The following is a 27,910-nucleotide window of genomic DNA, read 5'->3' on the forward strand; positions in this document are numbered from 1 at the left end:
ATAGCAACATACGTCTAGAGAACAAGAATTAAAGGTAATTCTGTTTTCTCCATATTACATCCACAACCTTGAAAACTACATTCTCCAGAGACACTTTATCATTAGTGAACAGATCATTAACAGAAGAGAAACCTACACTGTGGATTTCAACCAGCTGTTAGTACTTCAATTACAATCCCAAAGCAAAGCATTGCAACAAGGACCCAGTTACAGTAGAACCTCGTTAATTCATACTAATGATGCAAAGAGTCATTGCAAATTACTGAATTTTTCAAATTCACAAAGTAACCAATACAAAAAGCAGGGACATTTGCAGTTTACTTTTCATTATTTATGCTAAAACTTCATACTTTGTAAATATTCAATATTCAATTCATTCTATATTTTGAAAAAGTAATAATGTTTTGTTCAACTTAGACCTCATAATAGGAATCTGGTTAACATTGCTTACTAAGAAAAGAGGATACGACATCATTTTAAAACTATAAGATCTTTTGGGAAGGGACCATATCTTAATATATGTTTGTACTATGCCGTACCACAGTAGTGGTCCTCTCCTGACTGGGTCTCTGGCCACTACTGCAAAATACATATTAAAGGGTAATTTATATCCACAAACAACAAAGTATTCAGATTAGCAAGATCTATTGTATTTAACGAGACATGCTATAATCTATAAAGTAAATATAATAGGAGGTAGCAGAGATGCTGACTCTCAACCAAAAATTGAGTGCTGAAGACTTAAAGGGCAAATCTACACTTTCAGTGGATGGTTAAGAGTCTTCAAAAAGTATCTTGTGAAAGTATATAGGAAAATTAATTCAGGTTGCCAGACATAGAGCATCACACCAAAACTTTGGAATTGTAGTGTGTCAAGAATAATCACGAAGCATGGAGGTCAGACAGCATTTAGACCATGATTCACAAGGAAAAGTTTGATCAGTGAACCGGTGGCAGAAGAAAACAACTTCAACTGACATTCCTGAAGCTTTAGTCTGCTCTAGAGAGATGCCTAAGGACTTTTATACATCAATCTTGGTTGAAGCAAAAAGTACGATCTTGGTGGAAAGGGTGTAGAGGTGAGGGAATATCTTTCTCTGAACAAGCAATATCCATCTTTGACAGCACAATTAGAAAAGGAGGATTCCATGTCTGTGTTGGAAGCTTCCACACTCCATTGGCTGTGGTCATTATCACCAGAAACAAAATCCACAGACACAGCCAGGCTGTACAAGTATGTGAGGAGTTCAAGGGAAGATTTCATTAGCTTAGTACTGACCATCCTGTATCTCCTAGTACTAGGAGATTTCAGCAGAATAAATCCCTCATGAATACCAAGACCAGGGCTGTTAGAGAATGGAAACCTAAACACCATGTATAGTATTACTAACATGGTGCACGAAGTTCAGACAAGAATAGTTTTAGGAGATATGAACACCACAAGCCTCATGGCACCAGTCAGGACTCTGGCCAGTTTGTTGTGACCTGTAAATTCAACTAGCTAGCCAGAAGTTAGATAAAAATGTGAAGAAATGTTGTTACTTTTACATTTCTGAAAATCAAGAAGGATGAAGAGACATAGCATGATCCACCCTCTCCTTTTCTGTGTACTATTACTGTCACTCCTATACAAGGTGTAGGAGTAAATTATTCCAAGCAAATCCCCAAAGGTTCATGAAGAGTAAGGCAGATATCCTAGCCTAGACTGCTATGTTATGGGAGTTAATGAAACATTAAAAACTCACGAAAGCTTATGCTCAAATAAATTGGTTAGTCTCTAAGGTGCCACAAGTACTCCTTTTCTTTTTGCGAATACAGACTAACACGGCTGTTACTCTGAAACCTGTCATTAAACCTCTTGACATACAGTGTTAGGGCAAATACTTTAGTGCAGACAGCTGCAAGACATGTAGGATAGAAATATTAAACTTTCACTACAAGACTATGTAACGAGGCAACCTAATCCATTCAAGTCTGAACGTAAGTCTGAAAATCCATTGCTAAGTAGAGATGCTAGAGGACTTGGAAGGCTATTTCCATCTAAAGATTTCTTAAATGGCAAGTAATGGAAGGAAAGGATATAAATTTCCACAGTAGGTAACACAACAGCATAGTCACAAGAGTATCCCTTTTCTTCATGTAAGCAAGAGAGTTTTCTAACAAAATCTAGATCATTTGGAAATGTCTGCAGGTTGAAGTCTGAATGACTGAGAGGAGGCTACACTTCCCCACTGACTAACTCCTATGTGACTAGGCACCCCAGAGGTTGGCAGCTTCCTCCAAGACTGCACTGAAATGAGCTCAGAAAAACAGTGTGAAGACCTTAGGAAGAGCGGCGCTGCCAGATATCACTGAGCCCTCTGTCTAGAGAGGAAGAATGGCATAACAACTTGTTCCTATTGGTGACTCTTCTTGGTACATGTTATATTCCCAACAGTTGGAAATGCCATAAGGCTGAGGGCTTGACGCACCAGTCTCCTGTTTCTGCTTTGTAAGGCAGGAGAAGTGGGCGATATATGCATTAGAGGTGTTACTCCATTGGCAGAAATTCCTGTATAGGGGAGTTAGTCAATGTGTAAATGCACTAGCTATGCCCATTTCAATCATCAGGCCACATGCAGGGTAGTGAACAAACAGCACATTTAAGTGTGATGATGCATGGACATCAACCTCAAAACGGTGATTTTTTTCAGCAATAAGCTCACTTTACCAAAATCAGAAACTGAATCACTTCCCTGGTAATGCGTTTACAACTTCAGCTTCAACAGGCTGAATGCAACGATTGCAATGTGCTGATCACAATTTAATAGACAAGACACATGTTTTAAAAAAACATGTCAACCGCATCACTTTCCATAGTCATGATGACTCAGCAACAAAGTGCACACTGCATCAATTTCAATAGTTGAGACACGTCTGCAGTACTGCAACAACTGCCTCAATTCCAATTCTCAGGGCACACATCAACGGCTATCCTCTAGCCATATCAATAATTTTGGTGCATTGACTATAATTCTCTGACTACAGCAAATTAAACACCACAGTTGTGTGCACACAGGATTCTTCAATTCCCTGATCACACAGTATTAACTCCCTAAATACAGAAGTAATTATAACAAAAGACAAACAATGAGCTGATGACAGGATTTGCAATGTGCTTTGTGTCGGCAGAGAAGTCAGTTTTACTATGGGGGTATCAGTTAACGAGATTTCCTATTTCAGCATCAAGTGTTGCACCTTCTTGGAAAGGTGCATTAGCACAGAAAAGCTACATTACAATAATTATACGGATTTTATTTACACCTACAAAATCAATTTTGAGTTAAAAATGGATACCTCTGTGCCCAGTTACTGAAGCACATGCTTTACAAAATGGGCACCCTGTTTTAACACCAGAGCCCAGAAGCATAACTAAAGGATTGAGCAAGAGACTCATCTCATAAATTCTGTTGCTTTTGTTGGTACTAAAATGAACTGCAAAGTTGGAACAACTGAATTAAAATACATTTGTGTGACAAATGGCCCTACTAACAGGGCTGTATGGAGAGAATGGGGAAAAGGGCATTAAGTACAGAAATAAATATTTTCAGAATTACATAGGAGTCCATTGCATTTCTGCATTCTCTAGTGGTAAACCCCACAATGCATCATTCTGAGACTGCACAGATATCAGAGGAGTCAGAAGTTGCATGACTAACCTAATTACCAGTGCACACATTCTCTCTCTCCACTAGCTCACTACTGTGGCTCATGAATCCAGACTTCAATTAGAAACTGCCTTTTATCTCCCTCATCCTGGCCAAGGCACCAAGCAGTGCTTCAGATGAGCTGCTTTAAAATTTATCTTTACTTTAAAAAAGTAAAAAGATATTAAGAGCTAAGTTGCAGCAAATTAGTTTCTTAAACTTTAAAGCAGCAGCTAGGCTAAAATATGGGATTTAGTGTCTTGAATTTCTTGGTGATGAGATTCCAACTTCGCACTTGGCTGGGAGATGGTGCAGCTCTGTAACTTCATCAAAGAGGCCAAATCAGCCAATGAGAACACAGCTTTGGATAATCAGTATCCAAGGACGTACTATTAACATGCCATTATGGGCTCTTCCAGGGTGTGATCTTAGACACTGGTGGAGCTGAGAGGAGAATGAGTTTTGATTAGGTATTGTTCTCAGTCAAGGAGTGAACTAGCACAAGAGAATGGACTGTGATTAGAAGTTGGCATTGGGTCATTACTATGCATAGCTCCATTTGTCATTGTTCTCGTTTCTGGCTGTACACCTGTATGGGACGGTAGGGTTGAAGAGGGGGCAGTTAGTTTTCATTTTCATTAATTCTATACGAGTCCATCGCTGTAGCATCTTAGCTGCCCCCATGAGGGAAAAGTATGTGAATGAAGTGTAGTCGGTTTTATTTGACCTGTTTCTCTTGCAGATAACTACTGAGGCAAAATCTCTGACTTTTCACAGGTTTTATTTTTTCTGTTTATGGGTTTGCAGCATACTATGGCCAACACTAATACGTTTCCTCAATTGTGAGTTTACCACCCATCCACTAAGTCCCAGTCGGTGCTTATGAGTCCCCTGTTAATTAATTTTGGGTTTGCCAAGGGCAAATGGTGTTGTTACCCTCATAGGGAATTAATTCAACAGTCTACATAGCACAGCAGGTGTATGTCCTTAAGCAGGTTTCACTAAAGACTGGCACATTGTGAAACAAGTGAAGTGACTACTGCTGCATGATTTGGAAGTGGCTGTGCATTTCTTGTTGATCTATTTAAGTGCCCTTTTGGAGATCTGAATTTAAACAGTTCTCGGAAATAATAGGAAAAAGACAAGAAACTTAATGTGTGCCTTCAAATGAAACCGATTTGTTCTCTATCTGCACACAATAAAAGCACTAAAAGAACAAAAACATACATTCATAGAGACAATAGGTAATGTCTTACAATAGGATTAAAAACTTCACATCTGTATGTGATTGTTTTGCTGGTACCAGAGTACTATATACAGTAACCAAAATGTATATACTGTGATTTTGTATTATGATCTCAGGTTTCTGGTGACACGTATAAGCCACCCTAACTCTTCTTTATTTATATTGTGAATTGAAAAGGACAGCCATGTTATCTACTCATCCTTCAGTTCTCACCACGTCCCCACTTCTGAAGTCTCTGTACTAGTTTACGCTTTTAACTTAGTAGAGTATTCTTTCCTTAAATCTACCTTCATTACCTACATCTTCTGCCCCCAACTGTCAACAAAATTCTTACTTGACTTCTCCTTTTGTCTCCTTTGCTCACTCAGCTTTGTACATTCTTTCCTCTTCCCTGTTAGAAGTACACCAAGCTCCCTTCTTCTTTTCCTTCAGTAACATGTCCAAATATTCCAGCCATAGTGACCATACAACTATGTGTTCTGCGTTATACAGAATTTTGCCTTCTCGTGCCTTCAGATTTTAAACTCTGTGGGGCACAGACTGGTATTTTCACATAATTCACTAGTGTTCAGTGCAGAGTATGCTTATGGTACTACATAAACAATAACAGTAATATACAATATTATAACCTTGACGTCAACTACTAGAGAAAATATATGATGAAATGATTAATCAAGTGCTGGTTTCTTTCCTCCTGCCACACAAAAGTTTCATCAATTGCACAAATTATAATAATCCTGATCTGAGTTAATCCTGGTTTACACTGGCTAATTCCATTACCCTAAATTATCATGGGTTGATTCCATTACCCTATGTCAGTGTTTCTCAATGTGTGGCTCATAACCCGCAAGAGGTCAAAAAGGGTAATCGGGAGGTCACAAGGTATTGAAAATTGTATGATGTTTCAAAGCAAATAAAATCTCGCTCCCCCATTCCCTTATCCTTCAAGGTCATGTATTCTCTCTCTCAACCTTGTCTTTCTAAAAAACTGGGACCAACGTGGCTACAATAACACTGCAAACAGCCTCTTGAAACACATACAAAGTAGAGCTATTGTTATCAAAGATACACTTTTTACTCTTACATATACCATAAAAGGGGTCTTTTATTTTGTTTTTACCCGCCAAAATAAGGGATGTCATCCTGAAAAGACTGAGAAACACTGCCCTATGCTATACAGGTTAATTACAATTTACCTGATCCCACCTCTTTGAAATCTATGGGAAAACCCCAGTGGTTTCAACAGGAGGCAGATCAGGCCCAATGTTTCTATTTATCTGTAGAGGTGAAGGTTGAGTAAAACTTACCTCCAACTCTTTGACAATCTTGATGATTGACTGTTGAGACTCGGAAACACATTTTTCCTTTATTAGGCCTTCATTCTTCAACTCAAGATCTTCTTTAGCTTTTAAAAGGTTTTTACACTTATTAAAAAGTTCTTGAAGTTCTACATCCTTTTCTTTAATTGCTGCATCGAGTTTCTAGCAAAACAAAATAATGGATGTAATTAAAATCCTACAAAGCTTAGTATTACTACAGCAAAAAATGTATAACCATTAATATAAACTTCAAAAGCAACTTATTTCAGGTATGTTCTTTGTTGTCTGGTGAAAAAAAGTCCAATGTAAGACCACAATAGGAGAAAAAGATAGCATATTGATTGCCCCTCTTTGATTGCCCATTAATGTCCAAAATATTCAAAATTCTTTTATATTTAAATAGTTAAATTAGAGAGCGTAGAAAATGCCAAATTAGCAGCACTGATACACTAAAGTATGAGCCCAAACTGAGTACCAATCCTGTAGGTGCAAACACTCTCAATTCCTACTGACTTCTGTAGTAGCTAAGGGCACGTGGGACATTGCTAGAGAGCATCTTTTATCCGCAGAACAGGTTTAAGCAGGAGCACTTTCAGCATCCCCAGAGCTGCCCATCAATGCACCTTAATCCCGTTTTGAAGGAACTTCCTTATAAGGATAAGAGAGCAGTTCAGTATGAATACCCCTTCCTTAACTTCTAGTTTCTGGGGAGCAAATTGAAACAGGTTACCAAGGGAGGGTGTGGAATCCCCATCATTGGTGGTTTTAAAGATGAGGTTAGAAAAAACACCTGTTCTGCCTTAATGTGAGAGGATGGACTTGGTGACTTCCAGCCCTACATTTCTATGAATACCCTGGACGCTTTGGGAGCTCTTAAAGCATCTCATTACAGCAGCAGAATCTCTTCATGAACACGGGAAAAGTTTCCTCCCTCCCGCACCCTAAATTTCATAAACCCTAATAAGAACTCTTGTTGAAAGCCACACAGCTATGTATCTATTCTGCAAATACAATATTATAAAATGTAGAGGATCATCATGAAAATCAACAGTAATTCCAAACAAAAATGGGATTTTGTAATCATTCTCATACAAAATAAAGTGACAAGTTTTCATTTCAGCTTACATCTACCTACCTGAAGCAACAGATCCTTTTGATTGACACTGTCTGTTAGTTGCTTGATAACTAGTTCTTGACTCTGCAACTTCTGATTGCTTTCACTCAAAAGAATATTGTAATGATGTTCCACTGCTTTTTCTCTCTCAATCATTTCCCCGTGTAATTTCTCTAGCTGATTTCTAAGGTCCTACAAAAAGATGAAACTGAATATTTAGAAAATCAGCTTCACAAAAAACTTGAGTGACAACCCATGCTATTAGTTTAACTTTCCACTGCTTTAAATTACTCCTATCACTGAATGTTCTAAAGAATTTATCCGAGTCACTGTCTTCCTTTTAGCATCTTAAGTTTAGGCAATAAAACTTTAAGAGTGAGGTGTCAATACTGTCTTACATTAATCTATGGTATTATTGTCTTAATGCCTTTCCTTCAGAATGAGGGGACTCAAAGGCAGTAGAAAATCTCTCTCTCTCACACACACACACACACACACACACACTTTGTCACTGTCAGTCAGCATGAACACTCATTTCTTAAATCAAAGCAATTTTACGCCTTTGCCAGAAATAGGAGAAAATGGCTTAGTGGTAATTCAGTTTGTCATCTTTTCCTTCTTCCATTCACACCATGGAAATCCTTGCACTAAGGCTGTTTTACTAGTTGCTCTTGCATTAACCAGAAGGCAGAAGTGTTCAATCATTTCCCTTCCCTTATAGCATGAGCTTTAGACACCAACCAGGGAAGAAAAGTTAGTCTTGTGATGAAAGCACTGGAGTGGGCTCCACAAATGCTTCCTGTGTGACCCTCACTTACTCTCTCTGTGCCTCAGTTCCCCATCAGTCAAATTCATGTCTTGTTTAAATAAACTGTAAGATCTTCAGCACAGGGACTACCTCTAACAGGATCCATGTACAATAGCAAGTATAATGAAACCAGGATCTTGGCTGCTGCTTCTAGGCACTACTGTAGTACAAATAATACTAACCCCCTTATTTTGTCAGAGACACAGTCACAAACTTCCATATGTTCTACCTATTTAAGTTCCTAATTCTCCTAGCAATCATTTCTCTTGTCCGTTTGAAGTCTTTCATCTACAGGTGAGGCTACATGTGAGGGTCAAGAGGGCGCATCCCCATCAGAAGTCTTTGGGCAAAGTGTGTTTCAAACAATGATATAAGTCCACTTCCTAACATTTGACTGCTAAAGGGATCAATCGCAAAGAAAATGGAACTACACGTGGGAGTGTTTGCAGGATCAAGCACCAGCACAGTGTATCTTATTACTAGACAAATTCCAGTCACAGGATGGAGGAAAGAGGCAGGATAGGACAAGGGAACAAAACAGAACGGTAACTTGGTTTCTCATAGTCTTCCTCTTCCCCCTCCCCACCCCCCATCCTACTTCCAACATCAGTCATTAGTTGCTTCCATGTAAAATGATCTGTTTATGGTGATTTTGCTAGAGGTTTCAAGACTAAGAAGGGAAGGAGGGGCAGCTTGTTCCCTATAGTGGTCTTGTTTCTATATTGATCTTGTTTGACAACTCCTATTTCACAGTAGAGAGCAAAAATGCTCAGTGCAAGGATTGTATAATAGAATGGAGGAAGATACCAGTTGTCAAAAATTGTTTTGATGTCATTTAAAATATACACTAGTATGCATAACTTTAACTGTTTTTAAAACCCCGTAGAGCCAGATGATCTTTAAGGAACACTAGTTTGACTTTCATTACTAAAGAAGTGTATGTGTTAAATATTGTATGCTCTAAATATTTTACATATTGCACACACAGTAGTCACCCATAAAGAACATTTACCCAGACTGGTATTTAACACATCACAGTTACTTCCTATTCTAAGTATAGAGAAATAACAATGGTTATACTTTAATGGCAATCTGTTCATTAAGGTTTGTGTGATTTTCTTGACTTAATTACTTGCTTTATGCAAGTTCACATCAGACCCTTATTATTTTGTTTTGTGCATTAAATACCAATTATTTACACTGCCTTTTGTTTTACTTTATTGAGCTTAATATTGGCACTCACTTTAAGAAATAATTAATAGACACTTCAGACCCCAAATCTGCAAACTAACTAATACAAGTAGTCCACATGAGTTCAGTGGGATTACTAGCTTGGAGTAGAGACTATTTAAGTAAGGACTGCAGGATCAGTCCCAAACTTTGTGTTTGCTGAAGGCACTATCACCATTGCTCTCATACATACGCGTGCCCTCAAATGCATTTCCATTTCCACCAAGTTAGTGACCAAATTAATACAGCTTCCAGTGCAGGGACAGAATGACCTTTGTGAAGGTAGTATGAAATCGCAGGACTATAGTTGCTTTTGGCTCCAAGTTACAGAATTCCTTATTTGGGTCACATCAATCATATCCATTTGCAACATGTAAATTGGCATTCAAGGCCTGACTGAAGAGCTATGATTTTAGTGATGCATTCTATATATAGCTCACACCTTGACTTTTATTTTTCCCCACTACATTTGGAGTCTACATTTCGTTTTAGGCAGCTAAGACTTTAAACACTTGTGCTCTAACCCTCTCCTAGAACTCCAATAGAGCCCAGAAACTTATTAGCTTTGATAAAGAGAAGTCAGAGAGAGCTTTATAGATAGAAGTCGTAAGCAGACATGGATAGAAAAGAGGTTGCTTTTTCCTCCTCCTTACATGATGTAAAAAGCAGTACTTGTCAAGAAAGGCACAGAGACTGCTTCCTCCCTTTAGTAACAGATGTTAACAGCTAAGGGGGAAAAAATTTTGAATGGACAACATGTAGTGGTTCCTCAGAGAATGTAAAGGATTCTGTATGTCCATCTGTAGAGATAGTAGTTCAGCCAATGAGATTTCCAAATCCCTGCTACACTAAGCCATGACCAGAACTGAAAATTATTTTCTTTGCATGGGCTAGGCTTCTATAACACACAAAACTATCCATCACTACAGCAGATTGGTTGAACAGAAGAAAGTCTATTGTTTTCTATACATTGAGTTACACGGATAATATGGTAGCTACAGCCCTTTACAATGCTTTCTGACAACCTCTGTCTCAAGGGATTTTTCCTATGATTAATGATAGTTAGTTGAACTTAGAAAAAATGAATTTGAAACATTATAACTAATGTTGGTTGAACACAGGAGTGAGTGCCTCCCCCCGCCTTGTCAGATGGAAAACAGGTTGGTGAATAATTAAGGCTTGAAGCCTTGAAACCTCTCTTTCAGTTTCATTTCAAGAAGGAAGAGCAGGTGGTAAATTCTGGCTAATGAGTTATTGTGCACTTCCCAACCAGCTGATCAAATATGACTATAACTGAGAAATAGACCTTAATTGCCTGTATTTAGAACAGGGTAGAATAGCTACTTAAGATATTTCACCATCAAAGCTTGAACAAACTTGTGAATTTTACCTAATTTTGAGACCATGTTGTATAGACACACACACACACACAGAGAGTAGATGCCCATGATATTTAAGATGTGTCCATCTTTATTCCTGGTCATTCTATATGAAGCACTTTGTTAAACAAGGTGCATTTCAGTAGTTGATTGTTTTAGCAACCAAACTATCCAGAGCTGATAATGCTGAGATACTGTCTAAAGACAGTTCTCTCTTAAAGACAAAAAATAGATGATTAAGCACCAACTAATACATAAGGCTGGGGTGGTGTGTTCTTTTGTTGCTGATGTTCCTGTTTTTAATTAGTTGAAGCTAGCTAAAAATCCACTGAATAAAGAGAATGTGAAAGTAGGACAGGGTAGCCATTTTGAAGAGAGGCCCTATTCCTATTCATCATGAGGAAGATCTTAACGGTTTATGTTGATGGTTTGGGTGAACAGATCCCAACACTCTTTCACATACTGAACTTAACTGATCTTTTCCACTTTTTCCAATGCACAAGCCTACCCCGCACTCTACCAAAATATTTCCTTGACCATTCTATACTGGCCAGGTCAGAAGTTGGGTGGAAGCACCCCTCATGGGCTTTTCTCCTGGACACAGACTCCCACTTGCTTGTTTTGATATTATTTACAAAAATAGATTATGATTATTCTGTGTGAAAGGTCATTAAAAATATCCTAAACAAGTAAAAACAAGGACAGAGATGAAATGGCATCTAACTATGAATTTGGATAAGGGTTCCTATACAGTTCAGATCCATTTTGTTAGTTTTATGTCTATTTAACTGTATGCCAGTCCATATGAAAATAATAGAACAGCTTTTTTAAGGCTGCTCACATAAAATGTTTGCATCAGATCACTAAAATGGTTTTCTGTTTCTCAAAGAGCAAGATATTATAGCACACATTTTTACTCCCACGTACCTTCTACTCAGTGAGCCACAATTCATAGGCAATATTATATCCAAATGTACTTGCAGCTCCGAAACTGAAGCAGAGGTGGTGAAACTACATAAGAGCAGGAGTAGATCAGGGACGTAATTTTTAAGACTGCTCATCTTTTGGCAGGGACACTTTTCCCCAAGGAACTTAATCACTTACATGAAGAACTTGGCCATAATTGAGTCAAACAGACTTCTCCAATGGATGTAACTATGTGAATCCCCCCTCAAACCTGTCTTTCCTGTATACATTTATATTCTAGCCCCCTTAAGAGAAGATGAAGGTTCTGGGTAGAGAAGACGGTTGAAGATAAAATACTTTAAATCAATAAAATGTGCTTTTTATGGCTGTTGTAATGACAGGAATCATCCATTCTCTTTTTTCCCCCTAACCTCAATGCACAGAAGAAATTTCAAGGAACAGCAGGGACAGAGATTCTGTGATGGCAAATGAACCACACTTGAGATCAAACTAAAGCTATAACTAAAATAAACGGATATTGTAGAGAAAAATATATATTGTTTACAGAGAAAGAGACCCCTCTACTGGATTTAGACAATATTGCAAGAGGTCTACTGCAAATTTTGTATATAATTAGTACAGTGAGAGGCCTTTAATAATTGGAGAACAGTGCCCCCAGCAGAGAACATTTAACAGTGGCAGAAGCTGCTCTAATACAGAGCATAACCTCACTGACACCTTCATATGACTAGCTTGTAACTATGCACCCTTTAATAATAAACAGAGTTCAGCCTGTCTATGCAATCTTTTTTCTCTACAGATGCAAGCTCAGTAATTCAACATGGCTCAAGGTCAGTCCTTGCTTAAAAGCAGCAATAGGGATTTTAGGAGTTGACCATCCCCAATGGAGAAAGATCATCCCCTTTGTTTATGCTGTTGCCAGAACAGAAGAACCAGCCCTCACTGAACCAGCAGGTGAGAAGTTCAAAATAAAATCCACATGAGAAGCCACGCAAGGGGACAAAGTTGTGCTTTAAGCTAGGCACTCAGCATGAGGCACAGCTTTTACTCAAAACGAAGAACGAAGGAAACCTGCTCTCGCTTTGTTGCTGGAGCCTTGCTTGCTGAAACAGAATGTGCTAGTCTGGACAAGAAAACAAGGTGAAAGGTCCTAAAGCAGAGAACTGCAGAGAAATTAATAAATAGACACCGCACTTAAGGCTTGTTTTGGATTGTGAGCAGCCAATCCTTTGTTAATGAGATTTTTACAAATAGAAACTGAAATTAAAAACTATAGAATTTACAGAGAACAAGATGTGATGGTAAAAACAAGCAAGAATTCAGCTCAAGGTTGTAACCCTTAAATACTTTGCTATCATACTATTACAGGGCTGAAAAGAAAAAAAGTTTAAGTTAGAGTAGTGTAATTTAAGATAATTTACAAAATATGTAGTCTGCCAGATACAACAGAATTATCATAAATGTACACTACTAGATAAGTTAGAGATTCTACCTTCAGGAAGATTGAGACTTTCTAAAAATTAACTTTTTCCATTTACCACTTATTTACTGATTTTATATAGGACTCAACCAGAGGGCTTTAATTAAAAATAAATAAAAATAAGATCTGAAGAACATGCCTCAGTCAGTTAGAACAACTTAAAAGATACACCCCAAAACTTATCTTAACCCTCTCAACCATGTCCTTCTGAAGACTGACTTTGGTCACTGGCATTTAACTTTCAAAACGATTCAAATGAAATTCAGAGTGCAGAAGTGAATACATTAGAAAAGAAAGACATGCTAGATTAAACTTCATCCACTATTTTAAAAAACGAGAAAAATGTGATAACAACATTAATGGTTTTGTCGCCTCTACTCTTCTGTAGTTGTGCTTCATCCAGTTCCCGCTCCATTTTCTCTCTCTCTAGATTCAAATCATTTAGCTCTTGATCAGTCCTTTTAATCCTCCTTTGTAGTTTACGGTTCTCTGTATCTTTTGTAAGGTTTTCGGAACGCAGCTCTGCTAGGAGGGTTTCTTTTTCCATCAAGAGAGCTTGATAATCCTCAGCACCCTAGAAGAGAAAGCAGCTTTCATAGTCTGTACATGTCCTTTATGAAGCTTGGAAGTCTACACTCCTGCCTATATTTCCTCCCCTTTCTCCCTTCAACAATTTCATTCAACTTGCAAAATTCAGTGTAATATCAATTATCCAAATAGCATAGGAACATTACCTTATTTTGGGTAATTAAGATAATTTTCAGTGTAATAAAGACCTTCAGTGAGATCCAGGTTGGGATAACAAGTAGTTCGGTAATTAAGGTTTAGACCAGTGATTCTCAAACTTTTGTACTGGTGACCCCCTGAGGGGTCCCAACCCCCAGTTTGAGAACCCCTGGTTTAGACAATAAAAGTTAAACTCCAAAGGAGTCTAGAGTGAAAATGAGAAGAATTTGGGGCTTTTAGAAGTGATAATAGTACATAAAGTTTTTCACATCCAGGTCATTAGTTTCAATCCAGGCTATCAGTGGTGACCAAGTCATAAGCATGTTGTGCATATGAACTCGAAGGCAGTCACTGTTCACTTCAGAACATATACACCACTGTAGTTGGCCTCCTTGTTGATGATCACAGCAGAAATGATAATGAAGGAATGGGCCATGCAGCTTGATTTACTGACTGACCCAGAGCAGGGGTCCCTTCAACGCAGTGTTGAAATTAACTGGCAAGATAATGAGGGGAAAGGTTTGCTTTGCCACCCACCATGTTACATTGGTTCTGCAGACAGGAGAGTTTAGTTTTCAACTTTATAAAACTAACACCCTTCACAAGACCAAAGTGGCCCGACTGTATTTCTCTAAATGGGACTCTACTGGTGTAAAACTGCAAGGGTTCCAACATGTAAGCGATATATACATTCAGGGGCCAAAAGCTATTTGAAACAGAACTGGGGATAACAGTTTATATTTACACAATTTTAGTGTTTTGCTTTTTTATTTTAAACTTTATCTTTTCTGAGATCAATTTATAAAGCAATGCTAATTTTTGAGCTAAAAGATCTTGACTGCTTCAATTCAATTCAAAGCAAAAATGCCAACAGTCGCTAACATTCAGGCCATTCAGCGTATATCTACACAGCAAAGAAAAACCCATGGCTGGCCTGTTGACTCGGGCGCATGGGACTCAGGCTGCGGAACTGTTTCACTGCTGCGTAGACTTCTGGGCTTGGGATGGCAGTCTAGGACCCTGCAGAGTGGGAGAGTCCCGCAGCCCAAGCAAGCTCCAGTCCAAGGCCAGAAGTCTGCACAGCAATGGAACAGCTGAGTCCCGTGTGCCCAAATCAACTGGCATGGACCAGCCGCAGGTTTTTCTTTGCTGTGTAGACATACCTCAGTAGCTTTGGTGCACACACATTAGCGCACATAACACTCCTGGGACTCTTTCCACAGAGATCAGGAAGAGAAGGAACCTCATGACGGAACATCGTTTTCTGTTTTTAATGAGTGCTATTTTAGTTACTCACTTTGGGAATCTTAGTTTTATTAGATTTTGGATTTAAGACAAATGCACAAACATAAAAGATAAGATGTGATTTTTGGTTCTGTGATCTATTTTGAAGTCCAATACTCATTTTACCAAAGGCTTCCTGTTCCATAAAATGAGCCCTTTATATTGCACAAACTACCATAAAGTCCTTTTCTCCTCTGCACATGTGGAAGTTATTAAATTCCACTGTTTTATTACAAACATTCCACTGTTCTAAAATAAACATTTCACACCTATTACAAAAAACAAAATAAAACAAAAACACCAAGTCTCACACACCCACTCCTAGTCTGCTTATGAAAAGGAGACAGCTATGTGCCATCACCACTCTTATGGCAATGCAGCCCAAAATCTTTCACTATCTTCCCAAGTGGTCTCATCATATACATGAATAGAAGAAACAAAAGAACTCTGCAAAAACCCTCAAGAAAGACTTCTGTGGTAGATGAGAAGTTACTCAGCACCACCAGTTGAGAGTAAAGAAAGAAGCCACTCGAAGTCTATCTTCCCTGGCATGGTTCAGACTAGCGTCAATGTGTGCAGTAAATTTTCATTCAAACACTTGTGAGATCATCAACAAATTTAAACTGATCACTGGAGTTTACCAAAGCTAGTGATTTTTTTTCTTCCTACACTAAATAAGAAAGCTCTACACCACCTAAAATATGGAGTTTCTACCCATGCCTCCAGAATATTGGAAATTTATGAAAATCTATTCTTATTTTACATTTAAAGATTACTCTCTTTTTAATTTAATTATTCATTCTCACAGTTGCTATTAAGAAAAAGAATTGAGGAACAAGATAGTCATGAGACATCTGTACTTTTAGTGTTCCATAATTTAAAAACTGAATTACTTTAGACAATTTGCTTAACAATTAGACATTTTAAATTAGTTTTAGTTTCTTCACCCAGTGCACCTTCTGCATGAAAATACTGAAAAGCAATTGAAATTGTTTGTATCTTACCTTGAATTTCTGGATCTGAGCTTTGTGGGTGGCCTCTCTTGCCTTAGTCAATGAAACATTTAGATCTTCAATTTCAGAATTAAGATCTTCACTCTTTAGACAAAAGAAATACTCATGGATGCATGAATACAAGTATCAAAAAAGTGACAGTGTCAAAACAAACATCTTTCTAAATGGGCAGAGTTGAATAATAAATTTATTCACCCAAAGGTAAACAAACAAAAAACTTTATAAAACACTGAAAATGCCCAACTGAGCTTTATATGTAAAAAAAAGCAGTACAACAACTATACATACAAGTTCAATAACTTGTGCTATGTGTCCACACTGTTCCACAAATATCTGACCTTCATTTGAAGGTGGCACCCCACTACCCTGGCTTTTGTTAAAATTAAGCTCATCCTCACAACACATAAGGTATTATAGCTTGTGCCTTTCTGCCAGATCTACAATTGCTTCTGAGGATTCAGTAAGAAATTCTCTCTTCCCATCTCTCGCAAGCAAGTATATCAGCTCAGTCATGTATCTTTTTTCCATGGTCCAAATATCAAAACTCCAGCCATCACACTCCAATTTCAAGTAGCAAATATGACACACAGTCTTGCACAGAACTGTTTGGATTTGCACTACTGGCCTGCTCCAAGGCCTACTCAAATCAGCTGAAAGACAGCAGCTTCAGATGGATTAGTTCCTCAATTATCTGGATAGATCGAACCAGAAACATACAATCAACATACCTCTTTTTCCTTTGTTTTTAATGCAAGAGTTAGACCTTGAATGGTTTTATCCCTTTTCAAACCATTTTTCTTTTCAACACTAAGCTCATTCTCCCTCTCTCGTAGTTCTTCTTGAAGAGACTAAATAGATTACATTAGGTTGCACTAAGTTAAAAAGGTTATACCAAAATACACCATAAATGCACAGTATATATTAAATGCACTAGCTCATGCAGTTCTTACATCTCATTAGTCAAACCATTAAAGCAGAATATAGACCAACTCTAAGATGTCTCCTTACAGATCTGTGACAGGAATACGATGAAGAAAAGCTGATCTACCGGGATGGGCATGAGTATCAAGCGTACTGTCTCAATATTTGAGGAGTTCTCCTATCTACTTTGCTGTTTGGAAATAGGCTGAGCCTTTGCTTTGTCTCCTAATACAACAAAAGAAATTTGCCAAAGGTTCTGCATTAATCCAATTTGAATTACTAACTCTTCACATCTAAGAAAACGTAAGAGAAAAGACTCCCCAACATACAGGTTATAAATGTTCAAAGAGAAACAAGTTTTAAACATACCTGGATTTTTTTTTCCAAGCAATTTCTCTCATTTCTAAGTTCCATTTTAACAGCCTATAAGAACAGAATAATTGTCACCCTGAAGTAAAAAAATACTCTAAACTTGTGGGTACCATCATTAAAAATCAGACAGTTAGTACTTCATATACAGACTTTCTTTTGGAACTTGTTAAGAGAAGTATTCCTCCAAACTAAGTTAGTTAATAAAATGTATAGTTATAGGACTCCAACATTATGACAAGACTATATTGTAGACTTCTAGAAAACAACCTCTCCCAAATGAGATCTTTCTACAGAACTGTACTCTGGAAAGTTAAAGAAAAGCCATGTTCCTTGATGACACACGACAACTCTGCTTGACAAGTTAACAAAAATGCATTTTTAAAGGGGCAGTTATCTATGACAGCAGGGCACACTTCAAGTCAATTTACTAAAAATTGCTCTATTTTAATTAAGATTTTTTGAGGGGTAATTTCCCCAGAAAAGAGAGAGACATAAGCAGCAGCAACTTATACTTTTACATATCTTTAAGAGGACAGTGGAGTAAAGGTTATTTATTGTACCAGTAATATGAGTCAAATCTCTCTCATCACTATTATACCCTGAGAAAAGAATACTGTTTCTAAGGTGGACGTAGCCACGGTCACTTAATAATAAAGGAACTGATTTTGGCCCACACGCCATAAACTGGTTTTAAAAGAACTATGTTAAGTCTGATAAATGTAAAAAATGATATTCCTGATCAAATCAACCCAGGGTAGATTTTCTGAAGGTTTCAATCCTTTCAATGAGTTTCTATAAAGAGCTAGAGCTCTTCTGAGCTTTTAAGTCCACTCCTCAGACCAAGTGCTCTCCTTTCTATTATTTGATTTAGGGCAGAAAGGAGGGAAAGGTACTGTTTTAAATTGACTGGAACGTAAGACACTATAATGAGCAGAAAAACCCAAAACCTACCAAGGATAAAATTTCTTAGACGCTTGACAGCTTCCATTATTTATCGTCTGGATTCTACCATCAATCCTCATTTATGGTTTGAGGAGAGCCCTGAAGACCTCAAACTAGCCTTAAGACTCACTTCTGTTTTCCAATCTTCAAGATAACATTTGACTTTCTCCACAAGGCAAATAAAATAGACAGGTGACTGGTAGATAGTTCCCTCTGTAGAATTTGGGGGTTGGCCTTCTCTATTTTCATGAGACCTGGTTATGCCTATCAAAGCCTCTCATTCAGACCACAGCAGTGAAGAGATCATTTTAACTTTCACGTGATATTCTGTATTACATGAGGAGAGTTCTCTATTAAGGGGGAAAGCCTTAATAAGAATTACATGCCTATTGGCTTCAGCTCAAAACATCTAGCAGATTATTTTTGGATTTCTATTATGAGACAATGACATATTATGTGTTACAGAATTGTGTAGAAAACGTAAAATTACTAAAAAAAAAAAGTAACCACCACCTTTGACGTGACATCTAAACAATGAAAAGCATGAAGTGTGGTACTGATCAATACTGGCTGCCAAAACTACAAGGTGACCAATGAAAGGAATTTGGGATGGAGAACTTGAAGGGTGGAGGAGGCCACTAAAAGTTAGCTCAAGTCACTTATTTACAGTTATCCTTAAGACCTTTAAAATCCTAAACCATGTGAGATTCGTAACGTTCAAGTTTTCACTCAGTTTCCTCACCTCTATCTCACTATCTTTTTCATGACTCAAAGCAACAGTAAGTTCTCTGATTTTTTCTGCTGATAAGTTCCCATCACAAGATTCACTTTGAGACTTCTCCTCTTCAAGGTGCTGAATTATAGCTTCTTTACTTTTCAGAGACAGAGTCAGCTGCTCTATAAGTCTAAAATTACAAGATGTGGATATTAATTTTGCGTTGTCATCGAAAACCAAATCCCAAACCATTGTGGCAGATTTTATGGGCAGCCTCCCATAGGACAAAGAGCACTGGTAACATTTTGGAAAGCACTTTCAAAATACCAACCCCTCTCTTTCCCTCCATAGTAACCAGAAAATTTAAAGCAAGCAAGCAATACAATCAAGTTATCTAAAGAGTTTTTATTTTTTAGGAATAATACTCTTTTTAAGTACTGGTGAGAAAGCAAAATGCTTAACCCTGTCATCCTAACATTTTCCACATGAAGAGTGCTGCATCTAAACGCTCTCTAATATTTAAGAGCCATCAGTACAGACCACTTCCTACCAATTTCCATATTACACACACAAAGTAATGAATGGCAGAACATGCATATATTAAAAATATAACTGGAAGGAAATATGTAAACTAGAACACATATTAGAGTACTAATGTCTTTACACAGAATGGGACGACAAATGTCAGTTACAGTCCCTTCGTTAGTCAAGTGCTTGTATCACACCTAAATTGCTTCTATTGATTTAACTAAAAAATAAAAATAAAAATAAAAAAAATCACAGTTGAATTTTCAGCCCCATGTGACAGCAGTTTCCAAACCACTGTCCCTGGACCACCAGGAGTCCACAACGTTCTTCCTGATAATCTACAAAATAAAATCTTTTGATCAAATAATAAAGGGATTGGGAGTACAGTCTCCAATGAAGTGGTCTGCAGACTTTAAGAGCTGGAGATCCTCTGCTGTGTAGCAAAAGCGGTGGATCACCACCGGTGTTTGGTGGAATAACATTTTGAATGTATCCTCATATAGTTGTGGTTGTAATTCAAGACTGACGCTCCTAGACTCTTATATTGTCAAACTCATGCATAGTGAATATTTCAGTCCTTACAGTACACTTTCTCAAGTGTTCTACTCCCGAAAGTATTTGTGCTGATCCAGCATCCAAGCATCTATCCCTGGTAGATCAATGCAATACTGGACCATAAAAATTGAGACATTCTGATCACCATCTTGTTCTCCCACACTTTAGCAGCTGCTCTCTCACAAGCTACTAGAGTTAGAAATTAGTGCTTTACACCATTTGAAAACAGCAATTTAAAAATCTCAGGAATTATCAAGCATTTGTTTCCAGGTCAAGGGATTCAGGACAGTAGCTGGTAAAAATCATGATGGAATTGAAGTGGTAGGAGGAGGAGCGCAAGCAGAAGCAAGATAGTATTCAGTATGGCAGGATTTAAGGTAAAGTACCTTATTAGGGCAAGTGAGTGACTTACGCCACTAAAGAGTTCAGATTCACAATTTTCCAACTGTACAAAACTTTTATATCTGATGATTTATGAAATATCACACCTAAACCTGTCATTAGTCCAGTAGTCTGTTTTAGGCACTACTCCAAGAACACACATAGGAAGTTAAAGGACTCGGACAAATGTAACCTTCTATCTGTTAGTAGCGTGGACCAACTGTGCAATTTACCATCCAAGAATCAGAAGACATTCTTTACAGTTAAGCCCGTGATGACAAATTTTAAGAGCTCGACTAGACTTTCACTGACAATTGACAACTTTTGCCGGGATCTCTGCTGACTAGATATACATTTTTATCACACTTATTCACAGAAGCTCTGAAGTTTTAATTCTAAAGGGGAAAAATGCATAGAACCTGATATTCCTCTCCCCGCGCTTGTGCCCACGTTCACGTTGCCTCATGGTCACCAACTCATGATTCAGGCACTTTTCATCTCCCACCAACTCAAAGACCTCCAAAAACTAACCAAAACATTTACAGTCCAAACTGCTGCACAATATTTTGTATTCCTGCTAGAATGACTAACCTCAATGGACGTGTCAATGGGATTGAACACCATGAAAGCAGGAAATGGATACAAACATACAAATCACAGCACACACACCCCTTAAACAACAGCTCAATAAGCATATTATTCTTGCACACAGATAAAAAGCAATGTGGCCACAAACATGCTTTAAAGCAGTACACGCGTTTCTAGGTCACATGCTCTCCCCCACTCTTCATTTTCAGACCACATTTAAGGCTCCATTTTCCTATCAAACATGTAGCTTGTAACACTGGCTGCTGTGTTTGTTCAACAGCTGATTTACATGTGTTAACACTCCTGGATCTCAGATGTATATGAGGGTAGGATCAAGCCCTTAAAATCTATTTCATATTGACTGGTTTGTTTTTAATCACCTTTTAACAATTAACATTTTCCATTAGTTAGAGAGATTACCAACAGACGTCTGACCTGTCTTTTTCTGGCAGTTCTGTAATACTATCCAGCTCCTTCGGATGTGTATTTGTAATTGTAGAGAGTTTTTGTTCGACAGCCAGTCTTAGAACTTTCTCCTTCTCTGTCATGGCAAAGGCTTTTTCCACTTCTTCTTGGGCAGCTTTAAGATTCTACACTCAAAATAAACAAGCATGATGCATTGGAACATTAACACAAAACATTTAGCAAGTTCTTCCATGCTACATTTCCCTTCCCAACATTGTATATGGTCAACCATTAAGTAAGTTTAACATCCTTAACATACTTTGCACCTCTAGCTCACCCATCACTAAAATCTGCAAGTGCTCTATAAACATTAATGAATGAACCCTCAACATTCACCCGTGAGTAATGAGTATACAATATGCATTTTACAAAATGAAAGAAAATTAGGTATAAAGAGGTGAAGAGACTTGCAGCAAGTATGTAGCGGACCTGGAAACAGAACGGAGCTCTCCCAACTGCAGTGCTTTGCTTTTTCCACCCGACAATGCAGGCTTATCCTACAACTCTTGAACTTGAGAAATAAATATTTACAATCAAAATCAAGGAGATGTTAAAGGGCCTTTTACTCTGTAAAAGATCAAATCGATATTCATAGCTATGATGGAAGCAAGAAGTACCCTTTCCAATATACATTGTCCGCAGTATTTATCAAGAACTACTATCAACACACACTGTCCACAGATACGTTTTTCTCCCCAACACCAACCAAGGCGGCAAGATCACTAAACTCTCGCCAAATTCTTCAGGAATTTTCTGATGACATTGGCTGTGATAAAGAGAATACATACTCTCCCAAAGTACATGAAGCAACTGATCTGAGTGCTTATGTTGAAAATAACAAAACGGCTAGACTACTTTCTAGCATATCCTGTAGCCATTTCCCCGACACTGTCTTTGTCTCCCTGTGCACTTCTCAATCTTCCTTACTCCTCCCATTCTCACTTTTGTGCCTTCTATGAGCTTTGCTCCCTATGCCCAGAACAGTCTCCCTGTTATCTGCCAAGTAAACTCGCCTACAAATTGCTTCTATTTTTTTAAAAAGAAAAAAGCTTCTTTAAGAAATCCTTCATCATTAGTAATGCCCAGACCCTTCCACTCCTGAAAAGTTGTTTTAGGTCTTGTGTGTGTTTACTTTTAAATCAAAACCTCTTCAGGACAGAGAACATGTCTTGGCTATGTCCTTTGGAGCTGTATAAACTTAGGGTGCTGTATAAACGTATGACGAATAATATTCCTATGTTTGTCTGATTCGTCCGATTCAGAAGCATAAAGAAAATTAGCCTCAGAGGCCCACACCATTCTTTCCAAGTTGCATGAAAACACTAAAATAACCTTGATATTAGAAGATTTGCCAATCTTCTGTTTGATGAAGTTCTAGGCAAACAATGGTTTGATGGATCCCTTTGGCACAGAGAGGATTCTCTCCACCCACTGACATTAAATTACTAACACGAATGAAATGCAAAAGAACACTCTGAGAATACAAATGTTAAGATTCCAGCAAACTATAGGGAAGGTTAGAGTGACTGCTATCCCTCTGAAGGAGCTCTCCCCCTCTAGGGATACTGCTAAGTCTTCCCAACGGAGAATGCAATCCTGAAGCTCATAACAATACTGCTTAAAGTATCTTTTTTCCTGAGTGGGAGAGCACACCTTTGGAATATGTCAGACTGCATCAAGTACACATCTTTTGGGAAATCTTTTCCCAGAGAAGGAACCCATACTCACCCACAAAATCTCACACCCCTGGACAAATTATACAAGTTCCAGGTTGTGATAGGTTATCAATCTATGACGAATATATATTTCTGGAACTAGGTACATGCATTTCCAGCAAAGGACACTTAATATAAATTTGTTTGCCAAGTGGTTCTGCCTCCCTTCTTGATGATGAGAAAGCATTTTTGTTCGAGGGGGAGAGGGGGAAGGAGGACTATCTGAGAGCTCCCAATGTCAGGCCACTCAACTGTGAGCACATATCCCAGAACAGCAGGTTTTATCATAAATTAGTTGTGAACACTTGGGGAATCCCCTTGTTAATCCTTCAGAACCATATCAATGACCAGTATTTGGCAGAAGTAACCCATCACTGACATAGAGGAGTTCAAGAAAGTTTTGCTAAGATACGTTCTCGGAGACACGCAAATTAATGTGCTACCAGACTCCAGCTGCAGTCAACACCTGGCAGACGGGATGTCATAATCCAATTCCCACCAGCACCAAAGCAGATACTGGAGTGGAAGGTGAGTGAGCAGAATACAGGAAATCCATCCATCTTCCCAGGAATAGGTATTGCAGGTGACCTCTCACAACCCAGTCACATATACTGAGCACAGACTTTACAAGTCACCATGTCACAGACTCAGGCCGGTATATAAAGGTCTCTAACCCCAGAGTTAGGGGGCCTGTGGAAGGACACCACCTCTTGCACCTCTTTCACTTCCCTGGCAAGACCTTTCAAAACCCAATCCCTCATTATCCCAAGTATCACGGATAACCTTTCACCTCTCCTGCAAAGGCCTACCTTGAAAGAGGTGGACTCCCCAACCCCAATTAGGAGATAATATGCCTTGTTCTAAACATACTCAAAATCCACTAGAGAAGTAAGTACTTTGTGGGGTTCTGCACATCTTCCAAATTCCGAGATTTAATAATATTTGACAAAGCTTCCCCATTCATGGCATTTATTCTTTTTTTATTCTGGCTATTTTTCCAGTGAAGCTGAAACAGCAGCTCTGAAAGCAGCATTTAAGCAGGGCACAATGGTAAATATCTCAGCGGAGAGCACAAAGGCACTAGGGAGCTCTGCACAGTAGAGTCAATAACTAATTCAATTACTCTTCAATATTGGAGACTTGCCTCTTCCAAAAGGTTTATTCTGCTGGTGAGAATTTCTTCCACTTCTTGTACTTTCTTGTGAGCCTCTTCTTTCATGCGCTGTATTTCAGCATCACCGCCTTGAGCCAAGCTTTCAACAGCTTTACTGCAAGAACAAGATGTAGAAATCTCAGCATTTAAGAAAAAAGAGCGTGGATCATGCTCATAATTAGTGCTTGTACTTTTGAGAAATAACAAGGTAATTGGGCATCTTTCTATTCTTGCATAGGTGACAGACATGTACTAGCACGATCAGATTATGGCTGTACACTTAAAGCATGGGGCATGCAGATTATATAGGCAAAGGGATTCCAATGTACCTGCATGGTCTGTATGTTATTTTACGGATTAAATAGAAATGTCTACATTTATATAACAACGATTGGGGTATTGTCTCTGCTTGATATAAGGCAATGAGAGTTCGCTACACAAGTCTTGTCACAGTTGATAAGAAAGAGGCTTTTATCATTTCTTTGATAATATATTATATATAATTAGATACTATCTTGATGGTTTTAAGCTTCAAAAAATTCTCACAAGCCTCTGGCAAGATTAAATTTCCACAGAAAGCAGCATTACAACAGAAAATGAACTAGTTGAAGGGTACACATATATATAAAGCCCTGCCCAATTCTTTTTTCCCTAGTTTTCCACAATTTTGTTTGTGATTCTTATATAATGAAGTGGCAACCCTACCTTAATTGTGCTTTACCTACTATTTTTCCTCAATTCTGCTTTCTATCATAAGCTTCAGTAGTGCATGCTTCCCTACCCTGACCAGCAATATGCCTTAACCATGATCTGGAGGGATCATATTTAAGGGTAATTGGGCAATTCAGTCTTCGGGGCCCCATTGGAAACAGGCCTCTCTCAGGCTGCCAACAAGAGGACTCATTAGTGACAATTTGATACTTTGTGAGGTGAACTACACGGAGACCTAAATTCATTGAACAGATGCCACTTAGCAACTGTTAGATAGTAACAGCTTTCAGTCACTACCAACCTAGATTGGTTTTCAACCAGGCACCTGGAGGTGAAGAGTTTTCTATCCAATTACCAGTCCTCCCAAGCCATCCAATTTTTCTACAATATATATCTCTTCCAGTTATACATAGATCTGAACAACATACTGATAAAGTCAGAATCCAGTTAAATATTCACTGGATAATACCAATTGGAAGAGCTTATTCTAATCAAATCTAATTAAACCCAGATTTAAAATAAATAAATAATAAATGTGCACACTTTTTAGATTTTTGAAGAATGGGAAGTGGCATGTTTCACTTTGAATCAGTATTGAACCAATGTCCTCCCACTAATGACAGTGACACTTCAGGTACCATCTTTTGGATGAGATATCAAAACAGATGTCCTGATGGCAAGTGACCATTAAGCTCTGGGGACATCTTGATCTTTTACAAGCGTTGGGATGTTAATCCAGTCCCAAATTTTGGCAATTACGTTCTATCTACTCCTGGAGGTTCAGGATATATGATATGATATTCTTCACTGCCTATTCTAACTATGTCCTTTGTGCTTTTAAACAATTACAGTAGTTCACTTCAGAGATAGGTGAAGCAATTTCTACACACGAGTTTGAAAAATCCTCAGGGATCCTCATGTACAAAAGATACCAAGACAACTCATTATATACATGGCAAGTTCTTGGCAGTCCTAACTTCTAGAAAGGTTGCAGACCCTTAGAGAGACAACATACTTACGAGGCTTTGATGAGCAGTTTTTCCCTCTCCTGCAGATCACGTTTCAGACTTTCAACCTCAACCTTCAGCTCAATATTCTACAAGACAAAGTTAGATGATAAGATGCCACACAAGCCAGTGCAATGCACAAAGTTAACCCTGCATGTTGATTACATTTTCCTCTAATAGGCAATAACAAATTAGGTCCAGAGTATGATGGAAATAGGAAATTACTTCTGATTCTTAGCCTTTAAAAAAGAGTCTTTATTTTACAAGGCTTGAAAATAGTCTCAAAAGTCTCTAAAACTTCTTAAAAATCATAACATTAAAACACCACAGTATATATGTCACACAACGACATTAAAGACTATTTGCCTTTTTACCATATTTACAAGAAAATTTACCATTTTTTTAAACAGATCAAACCAGACACCTTGAGTTGTTCACAGCCATACAAGTGGTTTTGCCTACACAAGGCATTTAGGGTATGTCTATACTAGAAACCTAAGTCAACCTATATTATGTTAACTTACAGCCACCGTGGTAATTACTGCGATAGTGCATGTCCACACTACCCTCCTTGGGTCTCTGGTGTGTTTCCTCACCAAGAGCACTTCCACCAACCTAAGAGGGGCAGTGAGGGGACCTGAGAGCCCGGCCTCTCAGCTCTGCTGGCAGCTACCTGCCAGGAGCCTGACTGCCCCACAGGCTCCCAATGGGCTGCCCCCTCTTACCTGCCCGTTCCCCACAGGGAGTGGGGGAAGGGGTAGGAGGGAAACTGCCCAGGGCTTCTCGCCCCCTCTCCCTCCCCTGCCCCGGCTCCCAGCTGGGAGCAGGGTTCCAAGCCACCCAGCTCTCCAGGGAAGCAGAGGCTTTCTTGTCAATTTCACATCGCCTGTAAGTAGCATAGCAGAAAAAAATAACTTAACATTCAGACAGACGGTGTAAGTATGACATTCAGGTGGTGTAGGAGCTTAGAGGAGAGGAAAGTGATCAGGAACAGTCAGCATGGATTCACCAAGGGCAAGTCATGCCTGACTAATCTAATTGCCTTCTATGATGAGATAACTGGCTCTGTGGATGAAGGGAAAGCAGTGGACGTGTTGTTCCTTGACTTTCGCAAAGCTTTTGACACTGTCTCCCACAGTATTCTTGCCAGCAAGTTAAAGAAGTATGGGCTGGATGAATGGACTATAAGGTGGACAGAAAGCTGGCTAGATTGTCAGGCTCAACGGGTAGTGATCAATGGCTCCATGTCTAGCTGGCAGCCGGTATCAAGTGGAGTGCCCCAGGGGTCGGTCCTGGGGCCAGTTTTGTTCCGTATCTTCATAAATGATCTGGAGGATGGTGTGGATTGCACCCTCAGCAAGTTTGCAGATGACACTAAACTGGGAGGAGTGGTAGATACGCTAGAGGGTAGGGATAGGATACAGAGGGACCTAGACAAATCGGAGGATTGGGCCAAAAAAAATCTGATGAGGTTCAACAAGGACAAGTGCAGAGTCCTGCACTTAGGACGGAAGAATCCAATGCACAGCTACAGACTAGGGACTGAATGGCTAGGCAGCAGTTCTGCAGAAAAGGACCTAGGGGTTACAGTGGACGAGAAGTTGGATATGAGTCAACAATGTGCCCTTGTTGCCAAGAAGGCCAA

General features: G+C 38.7%; 1 protein-coding gene across 10 annotated transcripts in view; it reads right to left on the reverse strand.

Annotated features, from left to right (window-relative positions):
• CDK5RAP2 (CDK5 regulatory subunit associated protein 2) overlaps window positions 1-27,910 on the reverse strand; it is a 105,334-nt gene that overhangs the window by 64,822 nt on the left and 12,602 nt on the right. For 8 of the 10 annotated variants that reach the window (XM_073314322.2, XM_073314319.2, XM_073314318.2 and 5 more), the window contains 10 exons: window positions 26,278-26,354; window positions 24,539-24,662; window positions 21,650-21,804; window positions 19,190-19,352; window positions 17,503-17,556; window positions 16,941-17,060; window positions 16,204-16,296; window positions 13,545-13,763; window positions 7,387-7,557; window positions 6,240-6,413 (listed from right to left, as the gene is read on the reverse strand). In XM_073314322.2, coding sequence (XP_073170423.1) covers window positions 6,240-6,413; window positions 7,387-7,557; window positions 13,545-13,763; window positions 16,204-16,296; window positions 16,941-17,060; window positions 17,503-17,556; window positions 19,190-19,352; window positions 21,650-21,804; window positions 24,539-24,662; window positions 26,278-26,354 — 1,350 coding nt within the window. The remainder of the gene's footprint in view (window positions 1-6,239; window positions 6,414-7,386; window positions 7,558-13,544; window positions 13,764-16,203; window positions 16,297-16,940; window positions 17,061-17,502; window positions 17,557-19,189; window positions 19,353-21,649; window positions 21,805-24,538; window positions 24,663-26,277; window positions 26,355-27,910) is intronic. The other 2 variants (XM_073314323.2, XM_073314325.2) reach the window with 2 other exon arrangements.

Source organism: Lepidochelys kempii, chromosome 16 (assembly GCF_965140285.1).
Source record: "Lepidochelys kempii isolate rLepKem1 chromosome 16, rLepKem1.hap1, whole genome shotgun sequence".
Lineage (NCBI taxonomy): Eukaryota > Metazoa > Chordata > Testudines > Cheloniidae > Lepidochelys > Lepidochelys kempii.